At 39.4% G+C, this 23909-nt stretch overlaps 1 protein-coding gene across 2 annotated transcripts in view; it reads left to right on the forward strand.

Moving 5' to 3' along the window:
- Positions 1–10573, forward strand: part of LOC119660231 (estradiol 17-beta-dehydrogenase 11) — a 204797-nt gene extending 194224 nt beyond the window's left edge. Inside the window, exons 5-8 of one of the 2 annotated variants that reach the window (XM_038068691.1) lie at positions 1935–2060; positions 8762–8883; positions 8942–9058; positions 9127–10573. In XM_038068691.1, the coding sequence (XP_037924619.1) occupies positions 1935–2060; positions 8762–8883; positions 8942–9058; positions 9127–9340 (579 nt within the window). In that variant the 3' untranslated portion in view covers positions 9341–10573. Of the gene's footprint in view, positions 1–1934; positions 2061–8761; positions 8884–8938; positions 9059–9126 lie in introns of both variants that reach the window. The other variant, XM_038068682.1, reaches the window with a different exon arrangement.
- Positions 10574–23909: the final 13336 nt, after the last annotated feature.

Here is a 23909-nt window from a genome sequence, read left to right on the forward strand (position 1 = left end):
CGAGAATTGCGAGGGTGAGACCAGAAGAGTTTTAAGTTACCGTGGGCAAGGGCGGCTTCGAGGCTCAATAAGTACCCTTTACGTGCTTTTTAACCATTGACTTCACAGTAGAGCATATAGCCTTAAAGTGAGCAAGGTGAGCGTCATTCTTTGAAGCCCTAAACTTCTTCCGCAGTGTATGTTTCAGGCGAATGGTAATAAGAATTTCGCTTACGAACCAAGTTGGGTACAAACGGAGGCAGGGAGGAGAACAAGGTACATAAAAGGAGAGGAGATCGGACTGCATATTGTAAAAGGTGTTTAGAGCTTGATCACATGATGAGTTGCTTAATATATGTATCCAGTTGAAAGACGGTAAAGATGAGTTCAGACCGACAAAATTGGCTTTGCGGAAGTTGAACTTAGTAGATTTATGCTTTGTTTTGGGTTTTGAACGAGGGAGCTCTGCTTTAAATTGCTTTCAGTGTTAACTCTCACCTGATTGTCAGAGGGAATTCGAAGTGGTATTGTTATTCGAGCTCCGAGCACCATACGAATGAGATAGTGATCCGAGTCTGTATTAGCCCCTATATTCTCTAACATTCATCAAGGTTGAAAGATGGCGGCTTTCGATTAGCACGTGGTCAATTTGGTTGAAACTGGTGTGTTTATGGACTGCTTTCTGCGCAAACCAGTGAATTTCAATAACCATTTCGTGCGACACTGCTTCTTGGATAATCCGCAATCCGTTGTTATGAATAGTTTTATATAAAAATAAAACTAGGTAGCTTGTTCCTACTACAATATATTTTAATAGTTAGTAAATACGTATTTCGAAAGCTACTTCCCTAGCTAGCTAGCTTCCTCAGTAGCTTAAGTACTGAGGAAGAGAGTAAGTAGCTTTCGAAATACGTATTTACTAACTATTAAAATATATTGTAGTAGGAGCAAGCTACCTAGTTTTGAAGAACTACAAGCATCGGAACGATAACTATTTTAATAGTTTTATGTTAGTTACGGGAGCCAACGATGTATTCGGGCTCCGCCTCTACTTGGCTGTTAAAATCTCTAAGCATGATTTTGATATCATACCTACCTATACCTATATCATACGATCAATCATAAATTTGAATATGCATGACATGCAACTAAGATAAGATCGAGAGGTTGAGACTCAACCGAATTAGTGATTGCATTGCCATTGACATTTCTATAATAGCGGTAGTTAAAACTGCTTGAACATCAATAAAATTTAAAATTTATAAATTACAATTTACCAAAGAATAAGTTGACGATACGCTGGTCGAGTTACTTGACCATCAGCCTCTTGATGTTATTGCCCCGGTTGAAATCTCGCTTAGCCATGGATGTTTGTCTTTGTCTTTGTGTTGTTTCACGGTCGTAGATTTATCACTTGTATTATGCGTAATGATAAGGAAACTGAAGCATAGTCCCATTAAAAAAAAATTAGATAAAAAACAATGATTCGAAAAAGAAACTCTGAAGATGCCCTGCGCTCCACAAAGGATTGTACAGGAGAGAGATTGATTACAACTGAATGAATGGAAAAATGAACAGAAATAAAGAGCAAGGGGTCTCTTCGCTGATACGGAAAGCCTACGTGGAATTATGTAATATTTAAAATGAATATTCTCGAAATTTACCTGAAAATAGTTTCGGATTTGTTTAAATAGTGTTACTTTTTAGAAAAAAATAATAAAATAGATAAAAATACTCGAAGAAAACTGATAGTGATTAGATCTAGGTTCTATGGGAATTATCTACGATAAAAAGGGTGTAACTAAATTTCTGGTTGCATGTATAGTAAAAGAAAAGGAAGATGATGCGCTTAGCCTCAGTCCCGGACTTGTTTTTCATTTAAGATAACTCCTCGAAAGTTTATTTTAAACAGATTTCTGTCCAGAAAATACTTTAATTTCTTATTTTCATTTCAGACCACTAAAGCCTTCTTGCCACAGATGATAGAGAACGACTGCGGGCATATCGTCACTATTGCATCTTTAGCTGGACATGTCGGAATTTCAAAATTGGTTGATTATTGTGCCAGCAAATTCGCCGCGGTAAATATAACTAACTTACTATCATATTTTACTTTTGTTGAGTATTTGGAAGTACTACACTGCGGTAGGTACATATTTAGTTCTTCTTAAAAAAGTGTATTATTCGACCGAAAAATCTTTCGCTAAGAAATATATGGTGCGTTTCGTAACTATAGGACGACCTCTGATTTAGTTGTAGTTTGAGCTAAATGAAATGGTTTGCTCCTGCTGAAGAGGCAACCGTAAGATTACTTTCTACAAAAAAAAATGCCAACTAATAAGTAAAATAAGTAATCTGGGATCTTTTCACAGCGATAAAGAAGTTCAAAATCACTTGTGCTTTTAACGAGGTTTTGCAAAATTAGTTTCTTAGTGATTTCAAAGAGAATTATATGCCTGCCTTTACTTCCGCGAGATTCCGGTATTGTTCCATTTTGATGATTGTCACCCTCGATCGTGACTTCGGTTCATAGTCGACACGCTACCGGAAATTATTTGTGCCATACTAAGGCCTGGATTTATCACCAAGGTATTACCTACGAGCTACGCCCCCAATTGGCAAGAAATTTCGGTTAGATTTACCCCTTACTTTACCAAAAAGTTGATGCTGCACTGGGATATGAACTTCTTTTTTGCACATGAGTTATATGATAATAGGACCTGGTATAAATTAGGGTCGATTTACCCTTGCTTGTTCAAGGTAAAAAGGAACTTTGAATCACGACGTTTGAGGTATGTGATCCTTCAAGTATTCGCCGAATAATTTTTATTTCTTGACACTATAATCAGCTTTCGTTCGACTTCGCCACCTTTACCTTTCTGAACTTTGTGTCGTAAACTCTACCATTTTGACAAGTGATCTTTCAATGTTAGACTTCCTTCTGCCATATCGCTGCACGTTAGCCTTCGATAATGATCCTTTAGATCGACAATCTCCAATAATTCTGCATCGTTTCTTTGATCTTGTTGCAGTTGCTTCAATGTCGACTTAACTTTCAGTAGCTGAGCGTCATTATCTCCAACGACCCGAATCTATTACGAAATATTTTACAATATCCTGCCATGCGGCCTTCTTCATTATGGTTATAATATTTTTATTTAAAAATGCACGCTCGTATTAAGATCATTGACTTCATAACTCGTCGAATCTTCGTCTAGCTTTCTTGAAAAATCTAGGCGACCATTCCAAATTCCACTAATTATTAACTTCGTAACATTCTATGCACATTGACCAAAGTTAATACTTAGGCAATGTTTTAAGGAAGGCAGCTGAAGCACCTTCAAATTAACTAGAGCCTATTGATGGTTCCACTTGGCAGTTGTCTAGCAATTTTCTCTTCGTTTCTCCTTCCTGTGGCTCGACTGGTCTGAATCGTTTCCAAGCCATTTTGCAATCTCGAGTTAAGTCACCTTTAGAAACCTTGAAGCCCTGACAGTCCCAATTTGTCATCTTCGCATTACATCTGCATGGTTTGTCGGTGAGTCGACATATTGTCGATGTAGCTTCCAACGATAATACGCCCGAAACGATCTCCGCGAAGGTTTGTGTTTACTGAAAGTCGTTTGCTTCGTTTGAATATCGTGAATACTGTCCGCAAAATGCTCGATGGTACATTTTATATCGTTTGATGTACTCACATTGAGGAGTCCACGCATTCCATATGAGCTAATCTTTTCACACCCGCTGCCTGTAGTGTTTCACGAACTCTTTGGGACATTCATTCTCCTAATTGTTCTCGTTTTCTATGTCCGCTTCCATATTTTCGCTAGAGCTCTTTTATAATCAAAACCTCCCCCGGAACCACCCGAAACATTTCTTCAGAAAAATCGCAGTCACTTCAATAATTATCTGGGGAAGCAGTTTAAAAATGTCTGCGGTGATGTTCCGAGGTCGAGGCTTTGAGCTATAATTGGGCTTTCTCCTCAGCTACGAATGATTTTACGTATCATATGTGGTTCGATTTTTCCAATTATATCCGGGTGTCATCATCACTTACCTCCAACCCTTAGAATTTGATGTTTAGTGAGACTTTCAATCTTGACATTGACACCGTTATGTTTTCACCAGAGATACATTATTGGGTTTTCCTGGCGCTTTAGGGTATTTTCCTTCTACCGTTTTACATTTTTTCGCTGTTTCTTCTTGTGCAGCTTCTTCTTGTGCAGCTTCTATACTTCCTTCTTTTGCCGGTTGGTTTCCTTTCCCTTTTATTATTTTGTTCATCATTAGCAGCAAGTATTACCGTTAGTAAACTATCTTTATTTATGTTGGTTGACATTCTAGCTGATTCCACTTGAATAATAACTAATATAGGATAATGCAGGAAATCGCGTTCCTCAACGTTAACAGTTCACGACTTCAAGCACTGCGTCTCCTGTGGTTCAGCCTTTGTCTCTGTCGTAGAGAGTCGTAGAGTCGCCAAGCACATTTGAAATGTTCTCCTTTTAGATTCTCGAACCTCGTAATTTACGCTTAAGGAAGTCCAACGTTGCCAGTTGAAAGTTGAAATTTCCGAACTCAGACTGTGTGTCATTCTATAAAAAGCTGAGATTTCAAAACTCCTTTTACATGAAACCCCAAAACTTTCATAAACCGAACCCTTACATGAGTACAGGTTATTGCTGCATTTTAGCTGTCTCCATGTATTCAATAGTAAACTTTAGCGGTCCTGCATTTTGATAGATTACTTTTTTAAAATTTCCCTGATTGTCGTAAGAGGCGACTAAAAGGGATTGAAATTTGTGGGCTGGTAACCTGCAAATTTTGTGACCTTATTGCTACTGAAATGTGGACAGTGTCTCGTATAGGGACTGACCTCACAGCTTCGACTTTTGGCTATCGAAAACGGACTCTGATTGGTTGAATGTGCGCACATTCTTCGATAACGATAGCGAGGGTCCATAGAATGCTCGCTTCCTCTAATTTGATCGAAAATTGGACGATATAAGCTGGACAGACGCAACACAGCAGATGCGGCCAAGGGCTCCGTGCATCAAAAAGAGTGGGCGTAAGCTGTTCTCCATTCCGTCCAGTCCGACATCAAGTGGATGGGGATTGACGTCTCCTCAATCCCTAAACAAAAATTGTCTAGCTCAGGTCAAGCTTTGGTCTGAAGTGTGGGGGGACTTACATTCGATATAATGCGCACTCTTTTTTTGTAAAATCATAAAAGGGAGCGGCTTCGGTCATGTTGCTCCCAGGTAGAGGTGAGGCTTCCTGGTCAGGGAAGCGGAAGATGCCGCGGATCGCAACGACCTCAAATGTGTACACCATATCACGAAAGAGTTTGCATGTAGTGACAAATCTTTCGATATTTCTATTAAGGAGCGCTAAAGTCGACTTCTTCACTATGACGAGCAGCTCAAGAGGGAGAAAGAACACTTCTGAACCGTACCACATTCAATGAGGTTCCTCCTCTGCTGAATGAAATGGCTAGTCAGCGTAACATGCCGATACGGACTGTTACTCTAACTAGAAGAGAAGTCATTTACGCCATCAATGCAATCAAACGAGGTAATGCCGGTGGGTTTAACGGCCTCCCTGCAGAGTTACTGCAGTTACTACAGATTTGCTGTTTCCATTCATGCGGATATCTTGTGAATCCGAGACTTTTCCCAGAGAGTCAAAAAAGGGATTGATTGTCAAGACTCCAAAGAAGGAGACCCGCTTTGAATGTGAAAATTGGAGGCGTTGCCGTTGCCAAGGTAATGGCTAAGATAATCCTGGAGCATTTGAGAAGAGAGAGCGGGCAGACTGGTTTCCGCTCCGGATCCTCCTGCATTGACCATATCAATACCATACGGATCATTTTGGAATAGTGCCCAAGTCAAGATCTTTTAGTCGATTTTGAGAAAGCTTTCGATAGCATGAACAGGGAGTGTATCTAGAGTGCTTTACGCAGAAGGGGCATTCCATCCAGCCATTATCAGAGATGGCAAAAAATATCGCGTGCTTCACCGATGTAAGAGTCCGCAGGGTTGCATCTTGTCATAGATAGTATTTATTGTTGTTATTGGTGAAGTTCCTCCTCCCACCTCGAATATACTGATGACACTTATTTGCCCTCTCACCGGCTCATGAACCTCGGCCAAATGGGTCTGGATTTGCAAAAAGATGCAAGTATAGTTGGACAGAAAATAAACACCAACAAAACCAACGTTCTCAGTCTGCCGGGTTATCGCACTCTCCCTAAATGCATTAATGGGAGAACATTGATGACGTTGATGAATTTGTATCTCTAGGGAGCCTGGTTTCGGCCAATGGTGGCACTGAATTGGATTTTGCCCGATGCATTAACAGCCTTAGACTCATACGTACTGTGATCGGAAGGCGAAAGTGGTCCAAGGGCACTTGGAGAAGGAGAGCGGGCGTATGTATTGGCAAGCTGCGGTAGGAGCTGAAGCGTATTTCAGCGAACCGGGAACGACTACTCGTAGTGTGGTTAACGTGCTATATACAACCAAGGAGCAAATGACAATCTTATATATATATATAGTGATAATGATAGGGCCCCTTAAAGTTGCCTTTTGCCAATCGCTGGAACAAAGCTTGCCTGACGGTGGACAGAAAATAAAACAACATCAGCAGAAATGTCTGTTGATGCGATTTGCCAGAGTTTATGGTAGCCACATGCATTAGCAATTTATATAGAGATAATATCTTTACTCATACATGTTTTCGCTAGAAACGCGAAAAACATAAGGGTAATGATTGTGTTAAGAGCGGGACTGTTTCAAAATCACGATTGATCCGCCCCAGTAAGAGGTGCTGTGAGGAATAACCTGGAGTTTTCGTCCCTATACTATTTCAGACAGTTTGAGGTTAAGAAATTGTAAAAAGCCATGAAGAAAATGTCTTTGTCCGAAAAAGGTTTTGTGAATATACAACAGCGTAGTTCGTACAATTCTCCAGGTGGAGATTATTAGTTAGTACTTAGCTACCACCAGCAATGCGGCAAATGTGATCCGATTGTCAAATTAAATATACCACTTTTGGTTAAAAGTTGGGTCACAATCAAATTTGGAGAGTCAACGACGGTATCCTGCAAGCTGATGAGCCTGTGCAAGTATGAGCTGAGCCGTCTAGGTGATTCACCCTACCTCCTCTGGGTTCTTTAATACAGGTACATAAAGAGCAAGACGAATTGTCTAGAAGAGGTTCTGCTCTTCACTGTACCCGGCTGAGTGCAGGCTGTGTACCGCTGATTGCTACTACCTGGCGTGAATCCAGTTGGTTCTGAGAAGCCCCTAACTATAGAGTGGTAGAGTTTATATCTTACGTGAGCTTAAGGTTCAATTAGGTCCATTGTATTATCGCCTAAAATCACTTATTCAATGGCTGGGTTCGCAGGCTTTTGTGAATCTGGGGACGTTTTCTAGAGGCATAGAATGGGTAGATGCTTCGTTAAAAGGATTTTTTCCAAGATCTGGCTGCATTTAAAATACGGAGCTGTATAATTGAGAACACCATGGAATCCGCTCAGAGGAGCTTTGACAGTTTATACCCAACGCCAAATGTTTGCTCTGGTCAAACCATTGTGAAGGTTGGAGTAAGCCGACCTGTCACGGACTAAGTAACAACTAGTGGCTAGTCCAAACCAATTGGCTTGGTATTGTGCTGCTATTTACGCTGATGACATTGCTTAACCGTCCGAAAAGTTTCGATTGATGGGACACTGTCATTGTTGTTTCGGACATTTTTACTGCCAATAAAATGACGCATATCTTTGTCTGATACATGGTCGTCATGTTGGTGAGGGTTTAGGCATACTCTCTAATTGCGTTTTCTAAAAACAATCCTGGATTGGATCCGATTTCTGATATTTCACTTTAGTTTGGAGTCGAGATGCACTTCTCAATACTTGAATGTTATGCCAGCTGGATCCTTATCCTCAGTAAAGCAAGGAGTATGTAGATCCTTCCTTGTGAAGTTAACTATTCCAACCTTTTTACCGTTCCCTGTAAGTTCAGCTTTGTCGTATATTGGATTTGCAAACTGGCCGATATTTACTACGCTTAGATGACCAGAAATGCTTGCGTAAAAATCGTTGTGTTCTCATCACCAGTATCCATAACGAGGGAGGGAGTACCTATCTACATATATATGTACTTAAAACTTGTCTGATCACAACGTGGATCTTCCTTTACTCCAGTATGTGTAAAATCGCTAAGAACGATGACCACGAATATCTGTAAGTTGATCTGTAAGCTTGTGGATTTGCCTTTCTGATAGGCATATCGCCTGTTACATACCTACTCCTTATGTACTAGTCTACAGGCTCTTCACTCCTTTTAGTAAAAAGGTAGTTATACTGATTGGTTAGGAACTTCGCCCGATTTGGGAATAAACACCACTTTAACGTGGTCAACCTCAATATAGTATGAGCTTTTACCAAACATGCACGGTATATACTTCGATTATATGGACCCAGAGGATTGTGTCTATTACAAGGGCAGCTATGATGGTCTGCAGTTTCCTTGTCGCTTTTTGCACCTTCTGCTCTGTAAACATATCGGCTTTAACTTCAAGATGACTATTTAACCATAAGCTCTAAGTTTCTTCTGTACATTTATGCCCTCAACGTATAAATCAAGATACTATCTTGGGATTTGGCTTCTATCTAATTATCAACATCTCTCGTTAGAGAGACAATTATTCCTTGAAGGGAGCCGTACCACGTTAGTTTTTCCCAAACTTGATCAATTTAACATTTTCATTTTAGGTTGGATTCGATGAAGCTTTGCGACTAGAACTTGATGTCTTGGGTCATCAAGGTGTCCAGACAACATGCATTTGTCCTTATTTTATTGGTGCTACCGGAATGTTCGATGATGTTAATGCGAGGTAAGACGAACTTAATTGAATAGCTTTCCTACATTTTCAAATTCACTAATTCCAGTAGATGGGTGCCCATTCTCAAAGCTGAAGATGTTGCTGATCGCATCATTAAAGCAATCAAAACTAATGAAAAAGTTGCTGTGATACCAGGATATATCAAAATACTCTTGTCGTTGAAATGGTAAGTTCATACTAATTTATTAGTATTTTCCTAATTAGGGAAACTAATTTTAATTTATTTATTATTAGGGTCTTCCCATGGGGATGCAATTCCCAGTTCCTCCGTCGCTTAGTGCCAGACGCAGCCCCACATCAGGTAGCACCTGTGAAATGTGCACCCACTCCAACAAACGACTCTACGAACTACAAAATCAATCCAAATACAGATATCTCAAATGGCATTGGCAAATCAGCAGCAATGCTCGTTAAAAGGACCCCATCAGTGGGTGAGCGTGTTCTCTGAGACCGTGTTATTCCCATCCTGGCGGGAATTTTACTCTACTATCTGCTACTAAGTTAATTGTTTATATGTAATCTTATGTAGATAGATGCAATATTAGATTTATAAATTATCAAAATGAATTACAGGAAAAGATAGTTTTTCAGTTGCAAATTTTTCCACGAAGAAAACTGTATTATTGTCCTATAGTGTTGTACTAAAGGAAGACAATAATATCAAGTTTTGTTCCAATTTTTTGATTGAAAATTTGCAATTGAAAGATGAATGCAGTTCACATTTAGATAAATGTTCATAAGTATCTGAATGATGAATGGGTCGAAGAAGTTTTCAGAAAAATTTAAGAGTGCCTTTGTGCATATAAGAGACGATGAAGAGTTGAAATTAAAGCTTTAGACTATCAGAGTTAGTTCATCATAGTAAAAGTAATCAGACTCCAGGTGCTGATTCGAAAAAGTTCTGGTAGATAGGGTTTAAATTTTATTAGAAACCTAGTTTAGTCTAACAGATAATCAAGGTATAATGTTCAGCTAAGCCATTAAAGCTGAGAAAAATGAACATCTGAATATCCAGTTGCAAAAAAGGAAAACAGTTAAATAGTTTGAAGTCCTTTGCAGTTATAGTAGCCATTTGAAAACATTTTCAATTTCGAAAATGTACCCAGCTGAAAGTAAATTGGACAACACAGCCCAATACGAGGATGTTATTGATCCACATTTATTGAATTAAAATGTATCTAAATTAATACATTATAGCAAGTCCATACCAAAATAAAAAGTAATACGGGAAAATGATCAAAAAGTAACTAACACACTCTTTAGCTAGTACATAAATATTAGATATACTTATGTGAATGTATCTCTAAGAATTTCAGATACTAAAATCTCGTGAATGCAAAGACGGGTTGCATAGGTATTGACACTAACCAAAAACCCTTCGATTTTGTACTTAGTTAGTTGAACTTACCAAAACATTTGCTAGGTTAATTTTCCGTAGAAAATAAATTCCCACAGAACCTTTTGTATGAAAAGTCCCAATTGAATTGCATGGGTTTGTGTCTCCATTATTGAAAAATCGGCGAAAAAAATTAAAAATCTTTTACTTCAAATATATTCTACGTCGAACTTTACTAATTTCAAATTGTCCAGCTATGATAGTCATGTATATAATCGATTTGTACAATTTGTAATGCAGGATTATCTGTTAAGTTGATATTGGAGAAATAAACATTTGAATTCAGTTTTGTTTCTTATTTTCGATTCGGTTGGGATAAATTTACCCGTAAGATATTATGGGTTGAAGTCGATCAAGAAGGCAGAGCTATCCCAAAAGTCTGCAGTTTCACTAGTCTCCCATCGACACCGGCTTGCACGCCTCTGTTCGAGCTAGGGTCGGGAAACTGGGCACTATAGTCGCTCTGATGTTATTAACAAAACTTCTTGCATTCTTTAGCCGAATTGTGGGACTGGATCGGAACCTGATAAACAAAATGGGATATCGCGAAACATTATGTAATCCTTGTGAATGGAAAACGAAAAATGGAAGAGAAAAAAATACGCGCATCATCCCAGAGGGGCTGCTTCAGGTTAAGGCTGCATATTTTGGAAAGTCCTTACATGACCCTCTCGAAGTAGCTGCTGCAAACCTTCTTCGAATGGGTCAAGAGTATGTAGGGCCGGACTGGGAGTGTGCTCATCCTCATGAGGATCTGTTTGCCTGCTGGTCATGTGTCAGGGGCAAGTGGATCTGGCAGAGGGATGAGCTGAAGCAACAGCCCGAGTTAGTGTTCCTTGCACTAGAGAAGGTACTAACAGGACCCCAAACCAATGTGAAACAGCATACACCCGGAGCTGCGTAGCCAATGGTAAGCTTAAACTTTTGTACGCGAACTCTGAATACCTTGGGCACCTTCTGTTTCAAATAAGACCCCTGGTGGCCGCGCTAATCAAGTTGGAGATTCTTCCCGGACTACTCGTAGGACCAAGTAATGAGCTTTGTTAAAAAAGATAAAAAAATGGCGATAGAGGAAGATTCGCAGACGAGCAGAGACGAAGCTCACCCCTGGTCATCTAGGTAGACCACTAAATGCGGTTCGGACTCAGGAACGTAAAGGTGAAATTGTGCCGTTCCGCAAAATCGGACGACGACCTAGATCTAATCGACGCAAGCAGATCATGCTGAGGGTAGCGTAGATAAATCAACAGCACTCGAAGTGCACCTAGTCTAATCTGCTTGTCTTTCTGCTACAAGAAGACATTGACATCGCACTAGTACAGGAGTCTGTTAGGCGCGAATATGCAATAAAAATCACTGTTTTGTGATATTATAATTTTATTATCCGCGTATATGCAATATAAAATCATGCAATATAAAAATCACTGTTTTATTATATATAGTAGTTTATTTTATCTGATTATAATGTCTCCACGAGACGAGAACTAGACAGAAAAAGCATAATTATAATCAAGCGGCTTATATTTATAGTCAGGTGGATAAGATGCTAGGTTGCAATTTGTAGCCGAATGTTTTGAGAACCAATCAATGTTTTGATTGTGTACATTTCTTTGTTGTCTTAGAAGTTAGATTTGTTATGGGAACTGAGTTGTGAGAACGAAATTTTCTCACAGTGGCATTGCACCTGACATCTTCCCCCTTATAAAGGAAGTTAGTCCTCGAACTTTTACAAGTATCTGCTCCTTATGCGTCTAGTATTTTCGTTGCTAGATTCTAAGGATATGGGAACAATAGGCTCTATTCTAATATCTTCATCGCTTCTATTGTACGCCACATTTTTATCTATTTTATTCAGTTTTCGGATTCTATTTTTTCGATTGAAACAACTTCTGAATATGGTGATGGACAAATTACCGTTTGCACATTTATATATGGAAAATGCTATAGCGACCAGGACTACTATACCGATGATAGAGGATACAATTGAATTTCTACGTATGATTTTAGGAATTGGTTGGACTGCTTTGTCCCAAAAATTGGCTTGTTCGACTAATTCTAGTGTTAAATATTTAATTTCGTGAACATTATCTGTAGAGAGTTTCCCGATCCTATTTTCACTTTGTTTGATATCCTTTATATTGAAAATGGTACAACAATCTTCTAATTCTATGATTCTTTTAGTAAAACTTTCAAATGCTATTTTTTCTGGCAGATAATCATGCGTTACGCTATGTATTGAACAATCATTTGTAAAACTAAGTATATTTGTTCCAATAATTTTTATCTCTTTGCTTTTATTACATTTACATTCTACGTTTGTTTCCATTGTATTTCCAGTGAGTAATTGTAAGTTATTAATTTTGTGCATGATATCCAAATCTGCGTCTATTTTTCTAAATTCGCATTCTTTATCAGATTGTTTCAAAAATAGATTTATTACGCAACTTTTGATGTAAATACTTTTTAATGGCAATGGTTTGCATATTTTAACTTCTCCAATTTCTTTGCAATCTAATTCGTCTATTGTTATGTAAAATTCTCTGTCTTTACTTATAATAAGGTATTTCTTAAGATTATCTATTGTGATAACAACGTTAGTTCTTATATAAGGGAATACAACAGTTTCGTATAATTCAAAGTGTTGGCGAGTGACCTTATCCATAGATATTACTACGAAAATTTTCTTCTGTTTTAAATATGCCGAAAGTTGCAAATCTTTAGTTATAAATTTATAGTTGCCAATCAAAGGACTTATTGCTAAATCGTCCTTCTCTTTGATGTTATTAAGTTCTTCAACTAATTGTTCTGGTTCGAGGATAAAAGGATGTAAAATACCGGCCTGAATGAAGAGTAGTATTTCTATTTGCAAATCTAAAACTTCAGTTTTATGGTAAAGTTTGGAATATATGTCTTCATAATAAACTTGCAAGCTAAGTTGTTGTTCGTGCTCATTACTCACGTTGCTAAATAGTTTAATTTCCTCTATAATTTCGTTAATTTTTAGACGAATCGAGTTTTGCTCGGTGCTTATTATGTTAGATTGCTTGTTTATTTCTTTCATCAAATATGTGTTTTTCATCATACCTTTACTGATGTTGAATTCATTTTGCTCGATACTATGAATAGCATTCTGGATTTGATCGAAATCGTCAGAATCCATACTACCAAAAAGGAATTTTAGAGAACCACCAACCCAATTCGCTATTCCCCTACGTAATCTAATATTTGGAGTTAGGCCTAATAAACCGTATACTGTATTTATGTTATGACCCAGCCGTTTCACCTGAAGTTCTCCGTTTAACTTCAAGTTTTTACAAGCGGCTATTTTACTAGTACATAATTCGTTTACATTATTAAGCAAAACCTTTACATTACTCAATTGCATTTCAAATTCACTTAAATCTATAACCTTAATTAGTTTTAATTGTTGGTCGACGAATTTTAAGTCAGAAATATAATTGAAGAAGGCTCCGGGGTAGTTGATAGGTTTAACCGTTACATCCCCTTGGATTAAAGTTCCGAGTCCTGCGAGGGAGATGAACCAGACAATGTACCTGAAAAATAGAGTTTGGCGTCGCACTTATTGAACCAACTCTTAGATCTATTATCAATTTGTATTGAGTTTTGGGTGGAATCTAAAATTTTGAAAGGGCCAAACCACTTTTCAGCTGTGTCTTTACGAGTTTTTTGACGGATAAGTACCTGATCCCCGATCTCAAAGTTATATTCGATTTTTCGCTTATCTAGTTTTTCGTCATACCGTTCCTTTTGCTTTTCTTTAATTTTCCAGTTGAATTGTTTAGCACGCTCTCTCATGTCTTTCAGTATTTGCAATCTTTTGCTCAGAATATTACCTTGTCCTTGTTGATCAGAAGGAACTCGTATGTTCTCAATGGGTAGAGTCTTTCTCCCAAAAAGTAGTTCTTCTGCTGATTTGTTAGTCCCTTGACTTATACACTGATTGAAACAAAGGCTTGCCATCCCAAGTATTTCTTTATGGTCTAGGTCTGTCTCCTTCACGACACTCCTTAAATATTCTTTCAGCCTTCCATGCGATCGTTCTGCACCTCCATTCGACTGTGGATGCATTGTACTGATTGGGATTTGTTTTATTCCCAATCTCTTACAAAGTTCCGTTATAGATTTTCCCGTTAAAACGTTACTATTGTCTGCCAGGATTTCCTTTGGTATCCCAAAATATCCTATCCATTCATTGATGATAGCTCGGCTAATATAATTACTAGTTTCCTTTCTGACATAAATATATTTGAGGTATTTGGTTAAATTATCTTGCATGGTTAGTGCTTTATAATCTTTGCCTTTCCATTTGAAACCGACGACATCCATTGCAACTCTGTCAAATGGTTGTTCCTTAAGTTTTTCTATTACCATTAATAATAATAATCGTTTGCACAACAATCCATATTGGATCAGGGCCTTGAAGTGTGTTAGAGCACTTCATTCAAGACCGTAACGGTACACTACAGAACACTGTAGGAGGCAATGTGGTCAGCATTACGCTCGCCCGAGATTATTACCCTGATTTGACTCAGGTACTCATTCACAGCTGAGTCGACTGGTATCCGACGTCAAATCACGTTACAAATCCCACTGTCGCCAGCGAGATTTGAACCGCGACCTTCCGTACGACAGCCTTGTGCTCTAACCACTCAGCTATCCGGACACCATTGGGGTTTTTAAGTTGCGCCTTATAATTTTTTGATGCTGACATACGTCACAGTTACGGACGTAATCCCGAATGGCTTTCCGCATTCCTTTCCATCTATAACTTCTTCGTAAAAAGTCTTCAAGGCAATTGACGCCTCTATGTCCTCCAATAACCCCATCATGGAATTCTTTTATTAATCGCGTTTGCTCCTCCTTATTGTCGACGTAAATTATCATATTTCGGGATCGAGATCTGGACAATTTTGTTCATCATCGAGTTCATAATTTTTTGGATTTCTGTTGACTTCAGGAAGAAGCTCTGGAGGGTTCTCATCATCTCTATAGGTCCTTGGTCCTATGTCGATTTCAGGTGTAAGTTTTGGAGGCATTCCATTGTCTTCATTCCCCTCCCGTTGAGAGAGATCGTCCTCGATTTCTTCATCAATTTCTGTTAGCTGAATTTCTTTGATAGTATCGTTTTTAAAGATTCTAATTATTTTGTCATTTTCTTTACATATTAAATCACCGTATTTGTTAATCGTAATATCATCTATTAGTTTTCTATGCTTGTATCCTAATAGCTCTTCAGACAGATCGTTTGAATGTTCGCCATCCATTTCTTTGTAATTTCCATTTGTTGTGCGTACTATTGCGTTGACTGAGATATTTCGGCTTAATTCGTCCGCAACTTTATTATCTTTTCCTGCTTTATACTCGATTTTATATTGATACTCATCCAATTTCAAACGCCAACGAACGAGTCGGCTACCAGGATCCTTCACGTTGAAAAGCCACATAAGAGGTCTATGGTCCGTACGGATAGTAAATTCCTGTCCAAATAGGTATGGTCGACTTTGTTTCACTGCCCAGACTATGGCTAAGCACTCCTTTTCCGTGGTTGAATAGTTTCTCTCCGCACTATTCAACGTTCTACTTAAAAACATGATAGGTCTCTCGTTTCCTTCCTCGTCTTCCTGGGATAACACTGCACCTATTCCCGTGTTGCTAGCGTCAGTGGTGAGGATGAACCTCTTATCATAGTTTGGATACATAAGAGTAACATTTTCCTTCAGGATTTTCTTAATTTCCTGGAATGCTGATTGACATTTATTGGTCCATTCATATTCAACATTGTTTTTGAGTAATCTAGTAATTGGTTCCATTATCCGCGCGTAATTTTTAATAAAACGCCTGTAGTATCCAGTCAGCCCCAGGAAAGATTTGACTTCCTTCTGACTGGTTGGTATTTTCAAATTTTCAATGGCCTCTAGCTTTTCGGGATCCATATTAACTCCATTTTCAGAGATTACGTGTCCAAGGTAAGCGACCTCCTTTCTCAAGAACTCGCACTTATCAGGTTGAATTCTTAAATTGTTTATTTTGAGTCGATTGAACACTTCCCGAAGTTTTGTGTTATGATCCTTTAAAGAATCACCATAAATGACAATATCGTCCAAATAAACGGAACATTTAGATCCCTGCAACCCTGCCAAGACTGAATTCATCATTCGTTGGAAACATGCGGGCGCGTTTTTAAGCCCAAAAGGCATTCTGGTATATTCATAATGCCCGTACGGCGTGCTAAAAGCGGTTTTGCACTGATCCTCTTTTTTGACCGGGATCTGGTGGAACCCGCTTGTTAAGTCTAGGGTTGAAAAATATTTAGCACGACCCAACTGGTCTAGTATCTCAGAGATATTAGGCAGTGGGTAATTGTCTGTTATCGTTACCTCATTCAACTTCAGGTAATCGATAACCATTCTCCATTTTGTTTTTCCACTCGCGTCTGCTTTTTTTGGTACAATCCATAAGGGAGAGTTCCAAGGGCTGTAACTTTCCTTTATGGTTTTATTTTTAATTAAATCATCTATCTGCGCCTTCACCTCTTGTTCATGGATCTTTGGGAATCGATAAATTTTTGTATGTATAGGCTTTGTGCCTGGAATTGTATCTATTGTGTGCTCTGCAGCCTTTGTGAGCTGGTCTGGGTCAATTTCATTAAAGAGACAAGCATACTCTCTAAGGATCTCCCATATGCTTTCCTTTTCTTCTGAATTCATGTGGTCATCACGGATTTTCACCTTTATTTCCTTTACATTCAATTCCTCTTGCCTTATATTGCAGATAATTAGGTCATCAGTATTAAGTTTCGTTTCGTTATTATCTTTATTCAATATCAGGATTGGGATCTCGCAATTGTTGTCAACCTGCACTAACATATCAGCTACACTAAGGTTCCCTTCTTGTAACCCTGAGACAAGCAAGTTCTCGCCTGGCTGAGCGTTAACATGTAAATAGTGAAGTGTTTCTGCACGCGGTTTTGCTGAAAAGGTACGACGTGTTAACCTGAGTATACTTTTTCCAAGTTTCAAAGTATAATTCTCTAAATCGAGTAAAGCTTTGTGCTCTACTAAGAATGGAGCTCCAAGTATACCATCGAATTTATCAAAAAGACGATTGGTCGCTACCTGGAAAGGTATTCGAAACTCATTGTTTATGTAACTCAATGAAACAACTGTAGAACCGAAAGTTGTCCCATCTATCGCGTTAATACATTTGTAATTTGTAAACTCACTTTTGTCTACTTGGTGTTCGAAAACGAATTTCGCAGCTATTACATTTAAGGAACTTCCTGTGTCTATCAGCAATTTTAGGAATCTACCTTCAAAATTGAGGAAGAGATACGGACTTTCCTCAATATCCAATGAATTCACACGATATTCGTTATTTTGAGACTGAGATGGCATGCAGTTATTTCCGCCATCCTCCTTCCTGTTAAAAGTTTACCGATGACCACTTTTATTTTCACTATCGTGGTGATTTTTCCGGATATTGTCGGGGTTTTTATTATTATCGAATTTTTTGTGCTCAAACTTTTTATTTCTACAGTCACGCTGAAAATGCCCAATTTTACCACAATTGTAACACTTTTTATCGGTTTGAATTTTATGAATCCGCGGTACATTTCTATCCGTAAAGTCCTTTTTCACTGAAGGCTTGACCAACCCCAACCTTTGTTCCTCCTCTTGAGCAAGCCGACTAGCTTCTTCAAGAGTCTTCGGTTTCTGGGTTATTACGTACATTGTTAGCTCCTGTTTCAACCCATTAATGAAAACAGTGAGCACTTGTTCCTCGAGGAATGCATTCTCCCCTCTTTTGGAACTATCTGAGCGCGATGTTAATATTCTGCGGTGCAGACCCAGTAATCGTTGGTGGTATTGCACTACTGTTTCACTGTTGTACTGTTTGAAACTAAATAATTCTCGTTGCAAATGCAACATTGAATGCGATTCTGCGTAAACTTGTTTCAGTTTCGCCTTGAGAGCATCCCAATTACCGAATTCTTCATTTAAAATTATTGTTTGCGCATTGCCACGCAACTGTGTGCAAATATATTTGAAGAGTAAAGTTTGCAAAGCTCCTCGAGCCAAAGACATAGCTTCTTCACATGCGTATATAAAATTAAACGCATCATCTGCTTTTCCCTCGAATACAGGGATAAAACTTTTCAAGTCGTTGAAACTCACGTTGTACCCTACAGTTTCTGTGCTACTTGTAGCCATTTCTGAAGAAGAATTCTGATCTAGCATAAGATCCTCTAAAACCGGAATTAATTCAGATTTACAGGTAATCGTATCACTCAATTCAGAGTCGGAGTCGGAATTGTCAACAAATTGACCTTTACGTTTTTCTTCCGATTGCTTAAATACAAAATTTCGAAACAAATCAAAAGTAACGTATTTTCTGCCAAGTTTTATTAACAGAGTCTCGCGATACTTGTCTTCAAATATCTCGTCAACACTTAATTTTGTTTTTAACTTTCCGCGTTTTACGCGATATTTCATATCACTTCTAGAATTTTTCACAAAATACGGATGGGTATACTACATATACACATCACTTTAACCTATTTACTTAGTCTAGGATATATTTTTTTTGGCTAAGGGCTTTTCCGTTTTATTTTTTATATGTGTGTAAATATATAAAACATAGTGAAGGAAATTATTCGAATTGGCTTACAATGTTGTCAGGAACATTCTGCTAACAGGAATCTGCAAAGGGTTGACTGCAATTCTGCTGCGTAACCAGTCAGCAGTGTTGGTTTTGATTGTTGCTCCACCGATGGGTAGCTTCCGCTTCACACGGAGTAAAGATGCACTGCCTGATGGCTGTCCTCGTTTTCTAGAGGACAACTTTCTCCAGATTTTCCACGTTTTATCACTTTTTTTTTTTTTATTTGTTGGGAGCCTAGTTCGCTCCAAAGATAGTCACGGGTGAAGTTTATCACAATTTCACTTGGGAAAACTCGCGACTATCCCACCGCTGCCACCAGTTAATTTTGTTAGGCGCGAATATGCAATAAAAATCACTGTTTTGTGATATTATAATTTTATTATCCGCGTATATGCAATATAAAATCATGCAATATAAAAATCACTGTTTTATTATATATAGTAGTTTATTTTATCTGATTATAATGTCTCCACGAGACGAGAACTAGACAGAAAAAGCATAATTATAATCAAGCGGCTTATATTTATAGTCAGGTGGATAAGATGCTAGGTTGCAATTTGTAGCCGAATGTTTTGAGAACCAATCAATGTTTTGATTGTGTACATTTGTTTGTTGTCCTAGAAGTTAGATTTGTTGTGGGAACTGAGTTGTGAGAACGAAATTTTCTCACAGTGGCATTGCACCTGACAAGTCCTTGATCGGAAGTGACTGAATCATCAAAAGGCTCTAAAGCAAATATTATAATTTATTCTACAGCACAAGAGACGCCAATCGGGATAGACCTATAGCATGTATCCTTGCGAGGAGGAGTCTGCATGCTTTTCTGTGTCCGGACTTGAATTTTAGCTACCTGGTCGTGGTCAAACAATCCGGGGCAGAGGATGTGCTTACATTGCTCACTACCGATCAGATCCACCAGAAGGACTCCAACATCTGACGACCACTATAGCAATGCAGAAGGCCAACCTGTTGATATAAGGCACCCGGTTTAGGATGAAATCAACGAAAAAGGTGAATTTATTATCAATACAACAACAGGGGTATGTACAAACGACATGATATCACTTTATTGACGCACAATGGGATTCTTCTGGTTAGAGTAATGGAGAGTGTTGACCGGAGACCGTTCTCTGATCATAGTTGCATACTTCCCAGTGTAAATCTCGCCGCAGAAGTCTACAAATCGTTCAGAGACCCCAAGTGAATCCACTGGAGGAAGTTTAGTTATCAACAACACACTCTCGCGGCCGGAAATTGGTAAGATTGGCAGGCAGATGAACTGGAGTCTAAAGTCGGGGCTCTGGAAAAGGTATTCGATATCGCCTTTAAAATCTTATGCCCTGTTAAATACAGTAAGACGACACTACCATCGTGGTGGAACGAAGATGTATCTAGCCTCAAGAACCTGACCAAGGAGATCTTCAACATCTGCTGCACAAACATTGACAGCCATACAAGGATTGCCTAAAGAAGTGCAAGTCGCCCATCAACACTGTCAAGAGGCGGTCCTAGTTGGTCTTGACCAAACAATACAATAGAAAGAAGCATAATTGGATTCAAAGTCCTGCCTGGAAGATGCTTTCAATGTATTTCTTCACCTCCTCCTCCTAGACCTCCACATTAAATACATTGTAGCATGCAATATTGTCAGACTCTATAAGTCTGGATGTCGGACAGCGAAGCCCGATGACCATAGTAACATTTTTGATGAAATACCTTGGGAAATCTTGACACTCCCCATGGACTACGTCACATGCAAGCTGAACTTTACCAGAAACGTTGGTGTGGAACTTCCAACCAGGATAGGATAGGAGACCGGCAGGTATTGCAAAGCTATGGCACAGTGTGGAGTCGATGTGGCAGTTTTCTCGGGTGCACACAGTGTATTCGAGTCGTAGGGTTTCCCAGGTTTCGCCAGTGTATTCCAAGCGGAAGTATTGGTAGCACTGAGAGTCTGGCTGGAGCATAATCCTTTGGCGAATACAGAGTGTGTCTCGCTGGCGATTGTCAAATTGCTCTGTATTTCAATAGCCAACTATGCTATCGGGTTGCACGCCCAAAATATTCATAAATCTATGGCGAAAAATACGTATTTGTATCTTTAACCAGTTCTTCATAAAAGAAAGAAAAACCACAAAACGGCCTTCATACGGGATGACCCCCTTACAGGAGGATAACGAAGGCGCTAAAAGATGCCAGAAAGAAGGGAACGGAAAACGTTGCATAGAAGCAAATGGATCTCTTTATCAAATTTATTTAATAAGATACAGAGATGGAAAATTAACATAAATGTCATGCGGGTTAGTGCAGCAATCCAAGATTTCTTCCAGATTTTTCGGGTAAGCAATTTCTGAGAATAGGTCCTTGAATCCAACTATCATAAATGTATTCCAGCGATATTTTCATCGGTGAAATTAAAAGTAAGTAATGATTTCTTTTTCGCTAGTGCATAGTTGTTTGTTATAGTGCCCATATATCGATATTTCTTTGGATGCTTGACCCCACCCCTTTAACTAGACGGACAACGATGTCATTCACTGCATGCGTGGGACTTCACAGTTTCAACTTGGTCATCGAATTTCGTGTTAAAAGGTATAGCCGTTTCTGAGAAAAGTTCGGGTGACAGGCAGTGAATCAATTTTAATAGGGCCCTTGTAACCAGGGCGTCGGAATGTTGGAGTACTATCGACAATAAAGACAATAAGTCTTGTCCTGGCGACCATCACTAAAATCGGTGTGCTTCGAGAATCTGATTGAAGCATACCTCTGGTGTTAGAGACTCCACCTTCCTCTAAGGCGGAGAGCCTATTTCAGCAGATATAAATTCGTTTGGTGTGAGGTAAACACTGAAAAACATCACTTCTCCACAACGAACACGAATGAAGGTCGATGAGATTGACCATGCGCACACACTTGCAAGTTAACGGTATCTCTCACTCAGATGGTAGCAGTGCTAGATATATCGGCGTACCGCGATGGTGAGCTCCTATCTCGGTACTGCTGCGAAAAATCCGCTCTTATTTCTTGCACCATCTGCTCCATTGAGTAGTGTTCTAGGCTGCAAACCACTGCTTTCGTGCCAAAAACTATCTGGGCTGTCTCGCAGAACGTACTTTTCTTATTAGATTTGGACCCAAACTCGACAGGTACATTGGCGAGTTTGCTGGATAGATTTACTGTTTACCCCAGCGTCTTTTAGTTTGGCGTTGTTGCAGACTTATCGTAGAATTCCCGCGAAAGATCTCACTTCGTTTGGTTTGATGAGAATAGTCTCTGACGGCAGTTTGCCCCTTCTCTTTTCTTTGCCGCTGATAGTGCCGTCGTAGTCGACTTCGTCTTTGCTATTCAACTTAGGTTGTTGTTGAATTTTCTCCTTTCTCGGCACTGTTTGGTCTATGTGGTTACCACCTCGCAAAATCCTCCTGCTGCATCCTTGTCGGCAGCCACACGTTGTTTTCTCTTCGCCTCCTTTTGTCGACTGTTTGCTCCCTCTCTGGCTAGCTGAAGACACTTTCTTTTGTTCATTTAAGGGCTACACTGGTGATGTGTTTTTTCGCAGCGTCTTTCAGTAGTTTCTCTGGTGTGGAATAAGGTTCAGCAGTTCACTCATCTCCATTATGAAATAATTATTTCCGAGTTATCACAATCTCGGCAGATGCCAGACTTTACCTAATACTAGCACAAAGTGTCAAGCATTTAGGCTCGGAAATGGAATGGAATGGCACAGATGAACCCCTCCGTCTCACCAAAGAGCTCCTCAACACACAGCCATCTGTTCGACAAATGGCTGCCAAAGACAATTCACGTGTTTACCGTGCATTGCTTTCGACTTCCATTCATCGATCCGCTCTTGGTCCGACTTCACCCCACTCAGAGGATTGAAAGATCGATCCTTCAAGTTAAGTGGAGTCAGCCCACAGACTGCCTTACATACAGCCGCATGCAAGGGACTCGCCTGCTCTTTGCAGTAAAAATAAGCGCGTAGCGAGTCGACTTGGCGATGATGTTGTGCCGCCACGTCAACCACGCCCCTACCTCCGATGTCACGAGGCAGGTTCATCCGCTCCACGGCAGACTTTGGATGATGCATTCAGAATTTGGACATAGTTGTCCGTATCCGCCGCTGGACGTTTTCCAGATCGGTCTTCGTCCACGGCAATATTCCAAATGCATAAACCAGTGAAGGGATAACGAATACATTCAACGCGCATGAAATTATTATTATTATACTATTCTTGGAAATACTGATATTTCGGGAACCACTTGTTCCCTTCATCAGTGCTAATAAGACTTGTTATTTTCGAACTATTTCGACTCACACATCTCTGTTGGCAGCTCCGGATAACCACTAGTCAATCTGGTGGTGAGCTAATGGCTCATTTCGACGGCAGTCACGACGACGACCCAACATGACATAGATTTATGATTTGGCAAACGATTCGGAATAGGTTGCGCATGAGTTGACAGCTGTGCCATTCTGTTACCATAGTACACGAGAGTGATTTCTGAAAACGGCTTTCAGGTTAATGTTACAACTGCCTCCGCCCCGATAATAATTTTTGCAGGGCAAATACGTTCAAAATTATAACTTTATCAAGTTGGCAATGCGAGCTCAGTTGAGATGGACTCCTAACTAGCTGGCCTGATCATGGTTCTGAGCACAAACTCCCATGAGGATTTGCGTCAACCCAAGCATTGCCTCGCTGCTCGCATAGAAAATCGCGGGGGTCATTTGCACTTTCTAGCGGAGTTGCCCTGCAACTGGGACCCAAACTAAAGGGACAATACCAACAATAGCAACACAGACTTCCATAAGTATGTAGGTAAAGAGGTCCAATGTCCTACCCTCGACTTTGTTCACGGGAACACGATAGGACCGACCGGCTAAGTTTCATGAAATTATGTATGTTCTACACTGTGGTTAAATTTCTTTTGGTCT

This window comes from Hermetia illucens, chromosome 1 (genome assembly GCF_905115235.1).
Source record: "Hermetia illucens chromosome 1, iHerIll2.2.curated.20191125, whole genome shotgun sequence".
NCBI lineage: Eukaryota > Metazoa > Arthropoda > Insecta > Diptera > Stratiomyidae > Hermetia > Hermetia illucens.